The sequence below is a fragment of the Mobula hypostoma genome, chromosome 4 (assembly GCF_963921235.1).
Source record: "Mobula hypostoma chromosome 4, sMobHyp1.1, whole genome shotgun sequence".
Taxonomy (NCBI): Eukaryota; Metazoa; Chordata; class Chondrichthyes; order Myliobatiformes; family Myliobatidae; genus Mobula; species Mobula hypostoma.
The window spans coordinates 41,995,913-42,012,709 of NC_086100.1; the positions used below are offsets into that span (position 1 = coordinate 41,995,913).

General features: G+C 41.9%; 1 protein-coding gene across 9 annotated transcripts in view; it reads right to left on the minus strand.

Moving 5' to 3' along the window:
- The window catches only part of LOC134345281 (lisH domain-containing protein ARMC9), a 150,451-nt gene that overhangs the window by 87,206 nt on the left and 46,448 nt on the right, over nucleotides 1–16,797 (minus strand). For 6 of the 9 annotated variants that reach the window (XM_063045701.1, XM_063045702.1, XM_063045707.1 and 3 more), the window contains exons 10-11: nucleotides 10,919–10,957; nucleotides 9,701–9,738 (exon numbers count right to left, since the gene is read on the minus strand). In XM_063045701.1, the coding sequence (XP_062901771.1) occupies nucleotides 9,701–9,738; nucleotides 10,919–10,957 (77 nt within the window). The remainder of the gene's footprint in view (nucleotides 1–9,700; nucleotides 9,739–10,918; nucleotides 10,958–16,797) is intronic. The other 3 variants (XM_063045708.1, XM_063045706.1, XM_063045705.1) reach the window with 1 other exon arrangement.

Sequence of the window (16,797 nt, forward strand, 5' to 3'; positions counted from 1 at the left end):
TTCCTTCACTCCCCATCCTGTCCATTCTAGGCACCTGCTACTCTCTATGTAAAACAAAACTTGCTCTGCCCATTTTCTTTCAACTTTACCCTCTTACCTTAAATACATCTCCTCTAGTTTTTGACATTTCTACCTTGGGAAAAAGATTCTGACTGTGTACCCTTTCTAAGCTTCTCATAAATTATAAATCTCTCCTCAGCCTCCAGTGCTTTATATAAAACAACCCAAGACATGGATCCCAAGATTCCTCAGTACCATCAGTGCTGTTAAGGGTCCTTTCATTAAACATATATTTTACATTTAGAGCCACCAAAGTGTAACATCTTACACTTGCTCGAATTAAACTCTGCTAGTTCTCTGCCCATAAAACAGTACAACATAGAAATAGGCACTTTGTCCCAGAAAACGTGTGAATTAATTAAACGGCTAATTTAAACTAATCCCTTCTGCCTATCTAAGATCGCTTGAATGCGTCTATCATACCTGCCTCCACCACCACTCCTGGCAGCGCATCCCAGGTACCCACCACTCTCTGTTAAAAAAAAAATTTTGCGCCACTCATCTCCTTTGAACTTACCCCTCCCCCCCCACCTGAAATGCATACTCTCTAGTATCAGAAAGTTTAACACTGGGAAAAAAATACTGGCTGGCTGTCTACTTTATCGATGCCTTTCATAATCGTACAAATATCTATCAGAGACCTGTATCACCTACCACTAAGTAGAGGCTCAAGACCTATCACAAATCCTCCAGCCGCATCTGTAACTGATTTATATTCTGTTGTATCATTTGATAGCTCTCTATACTGTCCACAACCACTTATTTTTGTGTCAGCTGCAAACCTACCAACACACCTCCATCTTCATTTTCATCCAAATCACAAAGCTCAGGCACTAATTTCTGCAGAACATAAATGGTCTTAGTTTTCCAACCAGAAAAACACCCTTGCACCCCCACCATTTTCTATGGTCAAGCCAAACCTGAATTAAAACTACCAAGTCACTGTGGATCTTATGTACCTTAACCTTCTGAATTATCTTACCATGAGGGACTTGCAAACTGTCTGACTAAAATCCATGTAGACAACATCCACTGCTCTACTTTTATTAATTACAATTGTCATCCTTTCAAAAAAATACAAGTAAGTTTGCCATAGTCTATCATTAAGAATCCTTTCCAATAGCTTCCATATCACTGATGTGAGGCTCATCTTCTAATAATTTCTTGGATTATCTCTTTTTCCCTTCTTGAACAAAGGAACAAGATTGGCTACTTTCCAGTACTCTGGGTCCTTGGCTTTTGCTAGTGAAGATACAAAAGTCTTTGTCTAGGTCCCAGCAATTTCTTCTTTTATTTCTTCAATGTAAATCCAATGCAAGCTTGAGGAACAGCATCTGATCTTCCAGAATCAGAATCAGGAACAGGTTTAATATCATCGGCACATGTCGTGAAATTTGTTGTTTTATGGCAGCAGTGCATTGCATTAGTAATAAAATCTATAAATTACAATATGCATAGAGTATATACTGTAAAAAAAAAGTGCAAAATGAGATGGAAAAAATACGGAGGAAGTGTTCGTGGTCTCACTGTCCATTCAGAAATTTGATAGCAGAGGGGAAGAAACTGTTCCTGAAAGGTTGAGTGTGTTGTATTCAGGCTCCTGTACTTTCTTGATTGTAGCAATGAGAAGAGGAAATGTCCTAGGTGATGGGAGTCCTACATAATGGATGCTAACTTTCGAGGCATGACCTTTAGAAGGTGTCCTCAGTGCTGGGGAGGCTAGTGCCTATGATTAAACTCTATCTGCTAGTTCTTTGCCCATACAACGTAAAACAGTACAGCATAGAAACAAGCGCTTTTGTCTCATGAAGTTGTGTGAATTAATTAAATGCCTAACAAAATTAATTTCTTCTACCTACAAAAGGCACATTATTGCCCTCAGGTATTATCAATGACTAGTAGCTGTTTTTTATAAGTACTGATAAAAATATCATCAAGCTGTAACGTTAACTGTTCTTCCACTCCCCCACTGAATTATTTGCTGGGTATTTCCAGCATCTGCTGTATTTTGTAACTCTCATTTCCTGCTTTTTATCCACTCTCTCGTCTGCTCTCATTCATCTCATCCAGACAGATCAGCAGCAATTAACAATCTTTCACCACCCCCTCTCACTGGTATCACTTGTGTCATTCTTCATTCTCGGCCTTCATACTGCCACCAACAATTCCTTTGTTCTCTCCACTCTTTCCCCCTCTCTGCTATGGAAAACTTACATTGCTTTCAAGCTTTTCCTCATACTAATGAAAAGTTATTGACTTGAATTTTGATTCAAAAGGCAAAAAAAAGATACTGGAAAACAAAAAATGAACATGCTGGATATACAGAGCGTTTCAGGCAGCAGTTGTGGAGACAGAAATTGAATTTTCATTTCAGGTGCATTGACTGACAACCTTCTGATTCTGGGGCAAAATCTCCTTCAGAAATTCTTTCACTAGCATCTTTGAGAAGGGAAAGAATAAGGTCTTGAAATTCTCATACACCTGAATGGTTTTTGTAGTGATGCACCAAGGACTGTTTTGTTTGTAGCCTGGCACTGCAAATTTTAGTAAACTGGATGTTACTGAATGCACACCACACATGTTTGTAGTTGAGCATGTGTTACCTGAACAGGGATTGGATCCAGGAAAGAAGTAGAGGCCGTGCACAGCAGAAGAAAGGCTGACAGTCATTAGTTAAGGATCAGTACCAGGAGTTCCACTAGGCAAGCTAGGTAAATAGATTGGAGAGATGTGTAGAACAAGGGTCTGCCTAAGAAACTGGAATTTGAAGTGATATATGAGAGTCTCCTGGGCCACAAAGATCTGACAGATCGACTTTACCAGGAGTAGTTGGCTTTGAACACTAATCCATTAAACAGCTGAAGATCAGGGATGTGGCTGGGAGGAAGAAGGTGGTGGGGGAGTAATGGTCCAAACATAAAAGAACCAAGTGACTGAGGAAACGGTTCTGGACCATGAGATGGATGGGGACAATGACTGGGAAAATTGATGGTCAGAATCCTATAGAACCAGAGCTGTAGGGGAAATCACAGTAATGGGACCATCAAAGAGTACAGCCAGGGGAAAATGACAGAAAATTTGGTGATGGGTGCCAACCAATTACCCTTGTACCACACCTAACTTACTTGAGCCTCAATGTAATAGTAGATTATTAAAACCCAGCATATGGTCAACGATGGTCATTCCAAGGAGAATTGGGTCTCATTATCCTCATAGTATTCCAAATCGAGCACTGTGTGAAGAATGTCATCTCTTGTGCAATGGTTAATCAATCACTCTAGGAAGGGCCTGATTAAATTTTCGGAGCAATGCAAAGCAGTCTGAAGCAATCATTATCACATTTTGCTCTAGGGTATCAAAATGATTAAATTTCTAAGCTAATGTGCTTACTAAGTATAAGTAAGAAAAAGAAACTTTGAGGAGTGGAACTAAAGAGCTTTGACCGGCAGCCAATCTGGACATTAGAAGTTTTGAGAGGAGGGACTTCAATCAGGCAGCAGCAGGTTGCTACAGCAAAAAAAATCTTTGACCAGTGACCAATCAGCATTTGGGATTGATTATTAAGAGCAAATTAAAGGAAGGCAGGGGAAAGTACAGCAGCCATCATTTGTGGACAGAGTCATAGTCATCATCTTGAGGTTTTAACGAAGGGAGGCTTCAGTCAGAGAAACCAAAGGAAAGAAAAGCTCAAGGTTAGGTTTTTTGCCTTCCTTTCTTATATCTGCTCAGCTAGGACAGTAGAGGTGCCAGGCAGGACAGCGGAATGCTCCTTTTGCAGGATTTGGGAAGGCAGGGAGACCTCCAGTGTCCCTGATGACTACAGCTGCGAGAAATGCATCCAGCAGCAGCTTCTAACACTCTGCGTTAAGGAGTTGGAGCTGGAAATGGGTGAACACCGGATCATTCAAGAGGCTGAGGGGGTTGTAAATTTAGTCAGCTCCATCTTGGGTACTAGCCTACAAAGTACCCAGGACATCTTTAGGAAGTGGTGTCTCAGAAAGGCAGTATCCATTATTAAGGACCTCCAGCACCCAGGGCATGCCCTTTTCTCACTGTTACCATCAGGTAGAAGGTACAGAAGCCTGAAAGCACACACTCAGCGATTCAGGAACAGCTTCTTTCCCTCTGCCATCTGATTCCTAAAGGGACATTGAACCATTGGACACTACCTCACTTTTTTAATACATATTATTTCTGGGTTTTTTTGCATGATTTTTAATCTATTCAATATACGTATACTGTAATTGATTTACTTATTTATTATTATTAATATTTTGTTTTTTTCTATATTATTTTATATATATATATCTATTTATTTATTAAACTGCTGCTGCTAAGTTAACAAATTTCACAACACATGCCGATAATAATAAACCTGATTCTGATTCTGATAAATAGGACATATAGTTACACCCAGGACACAGAAAACTGGGTGACAGTCCGGAAGAAGAAAAGGGTTAAGGAGTCAGTGCAGGATACTCCTGTGATCATCCCTCTCAACAACAGATATACCACTTTAGACACCATCTGGGTGGGGGAGGGGGGGAAAGAATGACCTGACAGAGGAAAGTTACAGTGGTTGGGTCTCCAACACTGAGTCTACCTCTGTAACTCAGAAGGAAAGGAGGGGGAAGAGGCATGCTGTGGTGACAAGGGAACAGACAGGGAGTTCTGTGGGCGAGAATGAGATTCCTGGATGGTATGTTGCCTCCCACATGCCAAAGTTCGGGATATCTTGGATCAAGGCCTCAGCATTCTTAAGTGGGAGAGGTGACCAACCAGAGGTCATGGTGCATGTAGGTACAAATGACATGAGTAGGATGAGTGACGAGGTTCTGCACTGGGAGTTCAGGAGGTTTGGTGCTAAGTTAAAGGGCAGGTCCTCCAGGGTTGTGATCTCAGGATTGCTACCTGTGCCACGTGCCAGTAAGGCCAGAACTAGGAAGATTATACAGTTTAATACATGGCTGAGGAGTTCGGGGCAGAGCGAGGGCAGAAGATTTTTGGATCATTGCACTCTCTTCTAGGAAAGGTGGGTCCTGTACAGAGGGGATAGTTTGCATCTGAACAGGAGCGGAATTAATATCATATAACCATATAACAATTACAGCACGGAAACAGGCCATCTCGGTCCTTCTAGTCCGGGCCAAACACTTATTCTCACCTAGTTCCACCGACCTGCACTCAGCCCATAACCCTCCATTCCTTTCCTGTCCATATAGCTATCCAATTTTACTTTAGATGACAATATCGAACCTGCCTCTACCACTTCTGCTGGAATATCCCAGCATAAAGGTTTGTTAATGCTGCACGGTAGGGTTTAAACTGGAGTTGCAGTGGGATGGGAACCGGAATGCCAGAACAGTTAGTGGAGAGGTTGTGGAGGCAGATGTTGATAAGACCTCAGACAAAGTTAGGAATCAAAAGGTTGAACATGCTACGACTAGTGTCCTGAGTTGCGTATATTTCAGTGAAGGAAGTATTGTAAGAAAGACGGATAGTAGTGCTGAAGGTGAGGTAACTAGTTTGCAAACAGAGGCAATGTGATCGGCAATCGGCAATCGCCTCTGATCTGGGCCGACATTTACGTGCCGGGCGGCACCTAATTAATCAGCTTTTTCCTTAAGGATGTATTGGGTGCGTCCTGGCTACCGCTGAATTCTCCGCGGCAATGTATTGGTCCATGGCCTGGGGCTTAGGGTGGTGGGTCACTGGGGTGTCATCTCATCGTCGTCTGTTTCCATCAGAGCAGGCAGGTCATCTTCTTCTATCTCTGCCTGCCTTGATGTTGAAGATTGAGGTTTGTTGTCTGCTGTGGCTGATGTGGAAGGCTTGAAAAATGACAGTATGCTTGACTGCTTAGCCTCGTGCGTTTTTCTATCATACAGTTCTTTGTAAGCACTCAAACCAGCTTGCAAATATGCCCTAAACCGACGTACCCTTTGAAAATTAAAGTCGTACTTTTCTTCAATTATTGCAGCAAAAATCTCATGCTTCACGTTCAGTTCCTGGACGACTTCACTTTCAGTCCGTTCGCTACTGCATTCGTTTTCGATTGTTATCCTTTCCTCTTCCAATTGCATCAGCTCTTCATCTATCAGTTCTTGGTCATGGGATGCCAAGACCTCTTCAACATCATCTTCATCAACTTCCACAAGCCAAACTCACTTTGTACTTACTTCGTTCACCACGATCGAAATGTTTAATTATGTCTAGTTTTACGCTAAGTGTAACACCCTTACAAGCTCTTTTAGGCTTTTCCGATACCTTAGAACTTATCTTACTAATGGCTGCTCACAGGCACATATTTAAGCAATGCCGGCTAGAATGCAGTTCTGGGGGAGGAGCTTGGCTGCTCGGGGCGCGCACTGCTTTTTCTGCGCGCCGCCTTTTTTCCTAACAGTGAAAACACCTTCTGTTAGCGAAAATAGGTAACTAATGTAGGTCTTTCGTAACAGCAAGGTTTTGTAAAGCGAACGTTAGGAAAACAGGGGACACCTGTATATGGAATAAGGTAGATGAACTTGCAGCACAATTGTAGAATGGCAGGTATGATGTAGGCATCACTGAATCATGGCTAAATGAAGATTATAGCTGGGAGCTTAATGTCTAAGGATAAACATCATATTGAAAAAACAGGCAGGAATACAAAAGGGGGTGGCATTGCTCTATTGGTAAAAAATGAAATCAAATCATTAGAAAGAGGTGACATTGGGTCAGAAGGTGTTGAATCGTTATGGACAGAGCTAAGGAACTACAAGGATAAGATTACCCTGCTGGGAATTGTATACAAATCCCCAAACAGTAGTAAGGATGTGACCTACGCATTACAACAGGAAATAGAAAATGCATGCCAAAAGGGCAATGTTACAATAGTCATGGGGACTTCAATATGGAGGTAGATTGGAAAATCAGGTTAGTGCTGGATTTGAGGAGGGGGAGTTTCTAGAGTGCCTACAAGATGGCTTTTTAGAGCAGCTCGTGGTTCATGGCCTGAGATAGAAGGAGATGTTATACAGCTCTCGTTACATGCACATGCAGGTCAAATCTTTGAGTGATTATGCAGAAAGTTTGAAGTTAATAACTCATCAGTTAATAACTTATCAGGAGCGATTGATAAGTTTGTGGCCTAAAGTAGAAGGAGATGAGTTATTAACTTCAAACTTTCTGGATAATCACTCAAAGAGTTGTCCTGCATGTGCATGTAACGAGAGCTGTATAACTCATCTCCTTCTACCTTAGGCCACAAACTTATCAATCACCCATCTGTGGACACTTTCTGGAGGTCCAAGATCCGTATGCTCCGTGACCGCTGGACTGTGTAAATGTAGGAGGGGACTATGTTGAAAAATAAATGTGCTAGGTTTTCTAAAATTGACTCCTTCTACCTTCGGCCACGAACATATCAATCACCCCTCGTACCACAACCAGAGAGAAAGTTCTTGTGAAACTGAAAAGTCTGAAGGTAGATAAGTCACTTGGACTAGATGGTGTACACTCCAGGGTTCTGAAAGAGGTGGCTGAAGAGACCATGAGGGCATTAGTTATGATCCTTCAAGAATCACCAGATTCTGGAATGGTTCCAGAAGACTGGAAAATTGCAAATCTCACTCCAAGAAGACAGAGAGGCAGAAGAGAGGAAACAATAGGCCAGTTAGTCTGATCTCAGTGGTTGGGAAGATGTTGGAGTTGATTATTAAGGATGAGGTCTCAGGGTACTTAGAGCAACATGATAAAATAGTTCATAGTCAGCTTGGGAAAAAAAGCGTACCTGACAAATCGTTGGAATTCTTTGAAGAAATAACAAGCAGGACAGACAAAGGTTGATGTTGTGCACTTGGATTTCAGAAGACCTTTGACAATGTGCCACACGAGGCTGTTTATGAGCCCATGATATTACAGGAAAGGTTCTAGTATAGATAAAGCATTGGCTGATTGGCAGGAGGCAAAGCGTGGGAGTAGAAAGATTCTTTTCTGGCATTCCACAGGGGTCTATGTTGAGACCAATTCTTTTTACGTTATATGACAATGATTTGGTTGATGGAATTGATGGCATTTTTGCAAAGTTCGCGGATAACATGAAGATAGGTGGAGGGGCAGGTAATTTTGAGGAAGCAGAGAGGCTACAGAAGGACTTAGATCAGGAAGATGGGCAAAGAAGTGACTGATGGACTAGTGTCAAGAAGTGCACGGTCATGCACTTGATAGAAGAAATGAAAGGGCTGACTATTTTCCAAATGAAGAAAAATTACAAAAAACTCAGGTGCAATGGGACTTGGGAATCCCTGTGCAGGATTCCCTGAAGGTTAATTTGCAGGTTGAGTCAGTGCTGAGGAAGGCAAATGCAATGTTAGCATTCATTTCAAGAGGACTAGAATATAAAAGCAAGGATGTAATGTTGAAACTTTATAAAGCACAGATGAGGCCTCACTCGGAGTATTATGAGCAGTTTTGTACCCCTTATCTACCAAAGGATGTGCTGAAACTGGAGAGGGTTCAAAGGAGGTTCACAAAAATGATTCCAGGATTGAATGGCTTGCCATATGCAGAGCGTTTGATGGCTCTAGGCCTGTATTCACTAGAATTCAGAAGAATAAGGGGTGACCTCATTGAAACCTATCGAACGGTGAATGGCCTTAACAGAGTGGATGCGGAGAGGATGTTTCCTGTGGTGGGAGAGTCTAACACCAAAGCGGACAGCCTCCGAACAGAGGGACATTGTTTTAGAATGGAGATGAGGAGGAGTTTCTTTGGCCAGAGAGTGGCAAATCTGTGGGATTCTTTACCACAGGCAGCTAAGGAGGCCGAGTCTTTATCTGTACTTAAAGCAGAGGTTGATAGATTCTTGATTGGTCAGGGCATGAAGAGATATGGGGAGAAGGGAGGAGTTTGGGGCTGAGAGGAAAATTGGATCAGCCATGTTGAAATGGTGGAGCAGACTCGATGGGCCAAATGGCCTAATTCTGCTGCTACATCTAATGGTCTAAAAGAATATAAGTAATATTCTTAAGTTAATCTTGCTTATTACCCTTAAATAAATTCTAAAACAAGCAATAATTGGAAATAAGCAGTGTCATATCTCAGTCTTAAGCGAGAAGAAAAACTTGCATCTTGTTAATCCTAAAATGAGATAGATAAATATGTTTCAAATAATATACCAGAGAGGTCTATTTATTTACTTATTTAGGGATACAGCATGGAACGAGTCCTTCTGGCTCAACGAGCTGCACCACCCAGGAACCTGCCTATTTAACCCTAGCCTAATCTCAGGGCAATTTAAAATGACCAATTTACCTACTAACCAGTATATCTTTGGACTGTGGGAGGGAACCAGAACACTCAGAACAAAACCACATGGTCACAGGGTGAACATACAAACTCCTTACTGATGCGCCAGAATTGAATTTTGACACCCTGAACTGTAATAATATTGTGCTAACTGCTAAACTCACAAGACACCCATATATTTTATTTTCAAATAACTGAATCAGACTTGTTTCACAGCAATCGATCAGCAATGAAAGAGTACTGCAGTAAACATTAAAAACCATATCTTGGATCTGTAAGAAATAAAAATAGCACCACAGTTCATGCAGTAGTACAAATTCAATTTGAACTTCTCCATTAAGCATTGACTTACATGGTAGGAACTATGGATGCCCTCAGCATTGATGACGCCTATTTTTAAAGAAAATGAATTATTAAAATAGACTGGTTTAATTATAATTGAATCAATTGATACATGCAGTATTATAGGACGAACTTGGAAAGATTATCAGCAGATACCCAAGTGCAAGACTTTTATGAATAATGGTAATTTTGGCATTTCATTAGCGAACCCAAACGTTTTTTCGTACCGATAACATGCATTGCACTTAATGACAAGCAAGATAAGGCATATCCAAAGCTTCATGCTATACATTGGCTGTAAGTAGCTCAAGAAAATTAGCACACCAGCATAGAATCATGTTATAAAGTAAATTAAGAAATACAGGCCAAATAGCTTCATCAAAGGAGTTAACAGAAAATATCCTGAAGCGTAAAAATTTGTGAGGGAGATGCACTGCCATATAAACCTTAGCTGAAATTAATTCTGAATTAAATGTTTTCCTCTTCACATATGCAGATAGAATTAACTTGGGCCATATGCAGCACAGGTAGGGTTTTTGTAGTGAAGGGGATTTATCCAATTTTTCTAATAAGTATATCAAATTAATTTTAATTAGTAAGATTTCCAATGTTTGGTAATTATAGAGGAATTTGTTTTAAAGTTCACTGCTACCAGGTGCCATTAACAACATTTCTGAAGAGTGGGGACTTCCACTAAGTATTGACCAAATGCAAACTTGCTTCTGCACAATGCAGAACTCAAACTGATAATCCATTAAAAAGTTCCTTATTCAATAAATCCAAACCAAAACCTGCATTCTGTCAATCATTTAGCCGAATCAGTACTAGTGAGCCGAGAGTATGACTTAATTTCATTTGGTGTTTCTAGGTTTAGGAAAAATTAGACAAGATAGTGACACTACTTTTTCACTTACAGTATTGCAACAGGAATGAGAAACTGAATGACCATTCATTAGTTAACTGTTGCAATCCATTGTTATTTTCAGCAACATTTTCTGACAATCACATTAAAATTTGAGTTCCTGAGATCTATTGATTACTTTAATTAGATCCTACTTAATTTTAGTTAAGCTTCTCAGAACACCTGGAAGACAGTATGTAATTATTTCAACATTAAATTTATAATATGCTGTGTACATGGCAAAAAAACATATAATTAGATAGAAATCAAAAAAAGGTAGGACAGGAACAGATATTCTGAAGTCCAGAAAGAAATTTAGAAACTCACAGATCCTTCACTGTTACAAGGACTCTTAATGTAAACATCCTTTTTTTGGATAGATAATCGGACAACAAATAGAAAACATTCAGATAAGTTAGAAAATCTGAAAAATAACCTTTAAATCCTAATAATAAATATATTAAAGCAAATAAAACATGTAGATGTAGCCCTTTAGCTTCCACCAACCACAGAAGGATATGATTAAACTGAAAAGCTATACGTGAAAATGTTGAGAGCAAATGGATGAAGCTTAAATGCAAACAAAATTATTAAAACTGCAATTACATATATAGTTGAAAGCAAATTTTTAAATATTCCTCATATTAAAAAGTCCAATATAACAAATGTAAATGTTAATGATATTTAATCTGCCATCAAGATAATTAAGGCAACAAATATAAGATCTGATAGTAAATTCACAGTAAATAACATCATAATGGCTATTATGACATCTGACAAATAGAAAATAAAATTTGTAAAAGAGAGACTAAAGGTAAAACTATACAATGAGATACTTTTGTTAACATACGATTGCATTACTTGAACAAGAAAATTAATCTTGCACCTATAACATACCAAAGTACTTTGCAGAAGCACCATCAATCAAAATCTGACGCCACGTCAAACTGGAAGGTAAAACTGGGTAAAGTAACCAAGACAACAGCTCTCTGCAGATGTTTCAATTACCTGACTTGCTGAGTTCCTCCAGCATTTTGTGTGAAATGTAAATTTTCAATTGATGTCTTTAAGTAAGAAGTATAAAGAGAAAGAAAGATTTAGAAAAGGAATTCTGGAGCTTATGGTTTTGGATACTGAAGATATGGTGTGAATAATGCAGAATTAAATTCAGGAGTTTGAGATGTGGATGAGCAAAGTCAAGGAATCTGAAAATAAGAGCTAGTTTTTTAATGACAATGCTTAGCTAGTAACAGCACAGTCAGCCACTACAAAAGTAATGGATAAATCAAACTTAACAGACAGGTAGTTTTGGCTTAGAGGGTGAACATAGCTTAAAAGGTTGACCAACAGAGAGTGGACAAGTCTCATTTCTACCACTTCTGGACCCTGTACTTTGCTGAAAATCTTCAAGGGAAATTACTATTTTACCTACATTGCTGAATTCTTCTGCGCACAGAGCCACAGACCATGCTCAGAAGCACACTTACTTTCATTGAGGTAGTATGTATGTTTATACCCTTGGTGGAGAGGGGTGGTTGCATCAAACTAACAACTCCAACGGCATTGGAACTCGAGGGAATTGAGTAATTATTTCCACATATTAATAAAATAAGGTGAAATAGGGAAAAATATGAAAAGCTGAGCAAACTATTCATGATTCATGATTCAGAAAGCAGCTGATTGGGCAATCGAGGTCAGGTGACCAAGCAATTTGAACAGCTCAAACAAATAAATAGAGGGGTAGCCCAAGCAGAGCGGCCTGTGGAAAGCGGCCAGTGAGTGGGTGGGCCAAAGAAGGAGTGGAGCTTTGAGGCTTTGACTTGAGAGGCTTCGACGAGAAGAGGCGGAGGACAAGCTTGCTCCCAGTTAGGCTTTACAATGCCTCCTGAGACGGTGATGTGCCTCTCATGTGAGGTGTGCCAGTCTTGGGGGAATGCCCCTCTCACACAGAGTCACATCTGCCAGAAGTGCATACGGCTGGACGATCTGGAAGACCATGTACGGAATCTGGAGCAGCAGCTAGATGACCTTCGACTCGTAAGGGAGAATGAGGCAGTCATAGCTGAGAGCTACAGGGAGGTAGTCATACCTTGGCTGCCAGAAGCAGGTCGTTGGGTGACAGTTAGAGGGGGGAAAGCGAAGGTGAGCAGACAGGTAGTGCAGAGCACCCCTGTAGCCATTCCCCTGAATAAAAAGTTTACCGTCCTGGATACTGTTGGCGGGGACGACTGACCAGGTGTGAGCCACGGTGGCAGGGCCTCTGGCACTGAGTCTAACCCTGTGGTGCAGAAGGGAGGGACGGAGAAGAGGAGAGCTGTCGTCATTGGAGACTCTATAGTCAGGGGAGCAGACAGGAGATTTTGTGGACGTGAGAAGCACACCCACATGGTTTGTTGCCTCCAGGGTGCCAGGGTCCGAGATATCTCTGACCGGGTGCACGACATCCTGGTATGAGAGGGAAATCAACCAGAAGTCGTGATACATCTTGGCACCAACGATATAGGCAGGAAGAGGGATGAGGTCCTGAAGTGTGAGTTTCGGGAACTAGGAAGAAGGCTGAAGAACAGGACCTCAAGGGTGGCATTCTCAGGATTGCTGCCAGTGCTACGTGATAGTGATGGTAAGAATTGGAGGAGATGGCAGTTGAATGCATGGCTAACGGATCATTGGGATCTCTTCTGGGGAAGGTGGGACCTGTACAGATTGGACAGGTTGCACCTGAACTCGAGGGGGAGCAATATCCTTGCAGGTTGGTTTGCTAGCATGGTTCGGGAGGGTTTAGACTAATTTGCAAGGGGGATGGGATCCGGAGCGATAGAGCAGTGAAAGAAGTGCATGGAGTAAAGACAGATCTAACATATAGAGAGGCTTTGAGGAAAGAGAAGCAGAATAAAGGGTGTAAAGGTAGAAGGGCTAAAGTGCGTGTACTTTAATGCAAGAAGCATCAGGAACAAAGGTGATGAATTGAGAGCTTGGATACATACATGGAATTATGATGTAGTGGCCATTACAGAGTCTTGGCTGGCACCAGGGCAGGAATGGATTCTCAATATTCCTGGATTTCAGTGCTTTAAAAAAGATAGTGAGGGGGGAAAGGGGAGGAGGAGTGGCATTACTGGTTGGGGATACTATTACAGCTATAGAAAGAGTGGGTAATGTAGCAGGATCCTCTTTTGAGTCAGTATGGGTGGAAATCAGGAACAGGAAGGGAGCAGTTACACTATTGGGAGTATTCTATAGTCCCCTGGTAGCAGCAGAGATACAGAGGAGCATTGGGAGGCAGATTTTGGAAAGGTGAAAAAATAACAGGGTTGTTATCATGGGTGACTTTAACTTCCCTAATATTGACTGGAACCTGATTAGTTCCAAGGGTTTGGACGGGGCAGAGTTTGTTAAGTGTGTCCGGGACAGATTCCTGTCACAGTATGTCGACAGGCCGACTAGGGGGAATGCCATACTAGATCTAGTATTAGGTAACGAACCAGGTCAGGTCACAGATCTCTCAGTGGGTGAGCATCTGGGGGACAGTGACCACCGCTCCCTGGCCTTCGGCATTATCATGGAAAAGGAAAGAATCAGAGAGGACAGGAGAAATTTAATTGGGGAAGGGCAAATTATGAGGCTATAAGGCTAGAACTTCCGGTGTGAATTGGAATGATGTTTTTGCAGGGAAATCTGCTATGGACATGTGGTCGATGTTTAGAGATCTCTTGCAGGATGTTAGGGATAAATTTGTCCCAGTGAGGAAGATAAAGAATGGCAGGGTGAAGGAACCATGGGTGACAAGTGAGGTGGAAAATCTAGTCAAGTGGAAGAGGGCAGCATACATGAGATTTAAGAAGCAAGGATCAGATGGGTCTATTGAGGAATATAGGGTAGCAAGAAAGGAGCTTAAGAAGGGGCTGAGGAGAGCAAGAAGGGGGCATGAGAAGGCCTTGGCGAGTAGGGTAAAGGAAAACCCCAAGGCATTCTTCAATTATGTGAAGAACAAAAGGATGACAGGAGTGAAGGTAGGACCGATTAGATATAAAGGAGGGAAGATGTGCCTGGAGGCTGTGGAAGTGAGCGAGGTCCTCAATGAATACTTCTCTTCAGTATTCATCAATGAGCGGGAACTTGATGATGGTGAGGACAATATGAGTGAGGTCGATGTTCTGGAGTATGTTGATATTAAGGGAGAGGAGGTGTTGGGAGTTATTAAAATACATTTGGACGGATAAGTCCCCGGGGCCTGATGGAATATTCCCCAGGCTGCTCCACGATGCGAGGGAAGATTGCTGAGCCTCTGGCTAGGATCTTTAGGTCCTCGTTGTCCACGGGAATGGTACCGGAGGATTGGAGGGAGTCGAATGTTGTTCCCTTGTTCAAAAAAGGTAGTAGGGATAGTCCGGGTAATTATAGATCAGTGAGCCTTACGTCTGTGGTAAGCATGGCTTTGTGAAGGGCAGATCGTGTCTGACAAGCCTGATGGAGTTCTATGAGGAGGTGACCAGGCATATAGATGAGGGTAGTGCAGTGGATGTGATCTATATGGATTTTAGTAAGGCATTTGACAAGGTTCCACATGGTGGGCTTATTCAGAAAGTCAGAAGGCATGGGATCCAGGAAAGTTTGGCCAGGTGGATTCAGAATTGGCTTGCCTGCAGAAGGCAGAGGGTCGTGGTGGAGGCAGTACATTCGGTTTGGAGGGTTGTGACTAGTGGTGTCCCACAAGGATCAGTTCTGGGACCTCTACTTTTCGTGATTTTTATTGACGACCTGGATGTGGGGGTAGAAGGGTGGGTTGGCAAGTTTGCAGACGACACAAAGGTTGGTGGTGTTGTAGATAGTGTAGAGGATTGTCGAAGATTGCAGAGAGACATTGATAGGTTGCAGAAATGGGCTGAGAAGTGGCAGATGGAGTTCAACCCAGAGAAGTGTGAGTTGGTATACTTTGGAAGGACAAACTCCAAGGCAGAGTACAAAGTAAATGGCAGGATACTTGGTGTGTGGAGGAGCAGAGGGATCTGGGGGTACATGTCCACAGATCCCTGAAAGTTGCCTCACAGGTAGATAGGGTAGTTAAGAAAGCTTATGGGGTGTTAGTTTTCATAAGTCGAGGGATAGAGTTTAAGTCGCGAGGTAATGATGCAGCTCTATAAAACTCTGGTTAGGCTACACTTGGAGTACTGTGTCCAGTTCTAGTCTCCTCCCTATTGGAAGGATGTGGAAGCATTGGAAAGGGTGCAGAGGAGATTTACCAGGATGCTTCCTGGTTTAGAGAGTATGGATTATGATCAGAGATTAAGGGAGCTAGGGCTTTACGCTTTGAAGAGAAGGAGGATGAGAAGAGACATGATAGAGGTATACAAGATATTAAGAGGAATAGATAGAGTGGACAGCCAGCACCTCTTCCCCAGGGCACCTCCGCTCAATACAAGGGGACATGGCTTTAAGGTAAGGGGTGGGAAGTTCAAGGGGGATATTAGAGGAAGGTTTTTTACTCAGAGAGTGGTTGGTGCGTGGAATGCACTGCCTGAGTCAGTGGTGGAGGCAGGTACACTAGTGAAATTTAGGAGACTACTAGACAGGTACATAGAGGAATTTAAGGCGGAGGCTTATACGGGAGCAGGGTTTGAGGGTCGGCACAACAACGTGTGCCAAAGTGCCTGTACTGTGCTGTACTATTCTATGTTCTATTTAATTATTCACGAGACAATTTCCTCATATATCACAGACCTGCTGATATATTTCAGGTGACCTAATATCAGATGTCCCTGAGATAAAGAACAAGGGGTAAAGTACCTTTTCAAGACTTATATTTTGTTTGTTTTTTTTTAAATTTACTGACATGATACAGATTTTGCAGGAAGAATTATTCCTCATGCATACTTCCCCTCAAGTCAGAGATAGTACATTTTCTTTAACTATTGATTGTATAGTTTATTGAAAGGGTGTTAAAGGATATGGTGACCAATAACACATAGGTGGAAACAAACACACAAAATGCTGGTGAACACAGCAGGCCAGGCAGCATCTATAGGAAGAGGTACAGTTGATGTTTCGGGCCAAGACCCTTCATCAGGACTAACTGAAAGAAGAGATAGTAAGAGATTTGAAAATGGGAGGGGGAGGGGGAGATCCGAAATGATAGGAGAAGACAGGAGGGGGAGGGATGCAGCTAAGAGCTGGAACGTTGATTGGCAAAAGGGATACGAGGCTGGAGA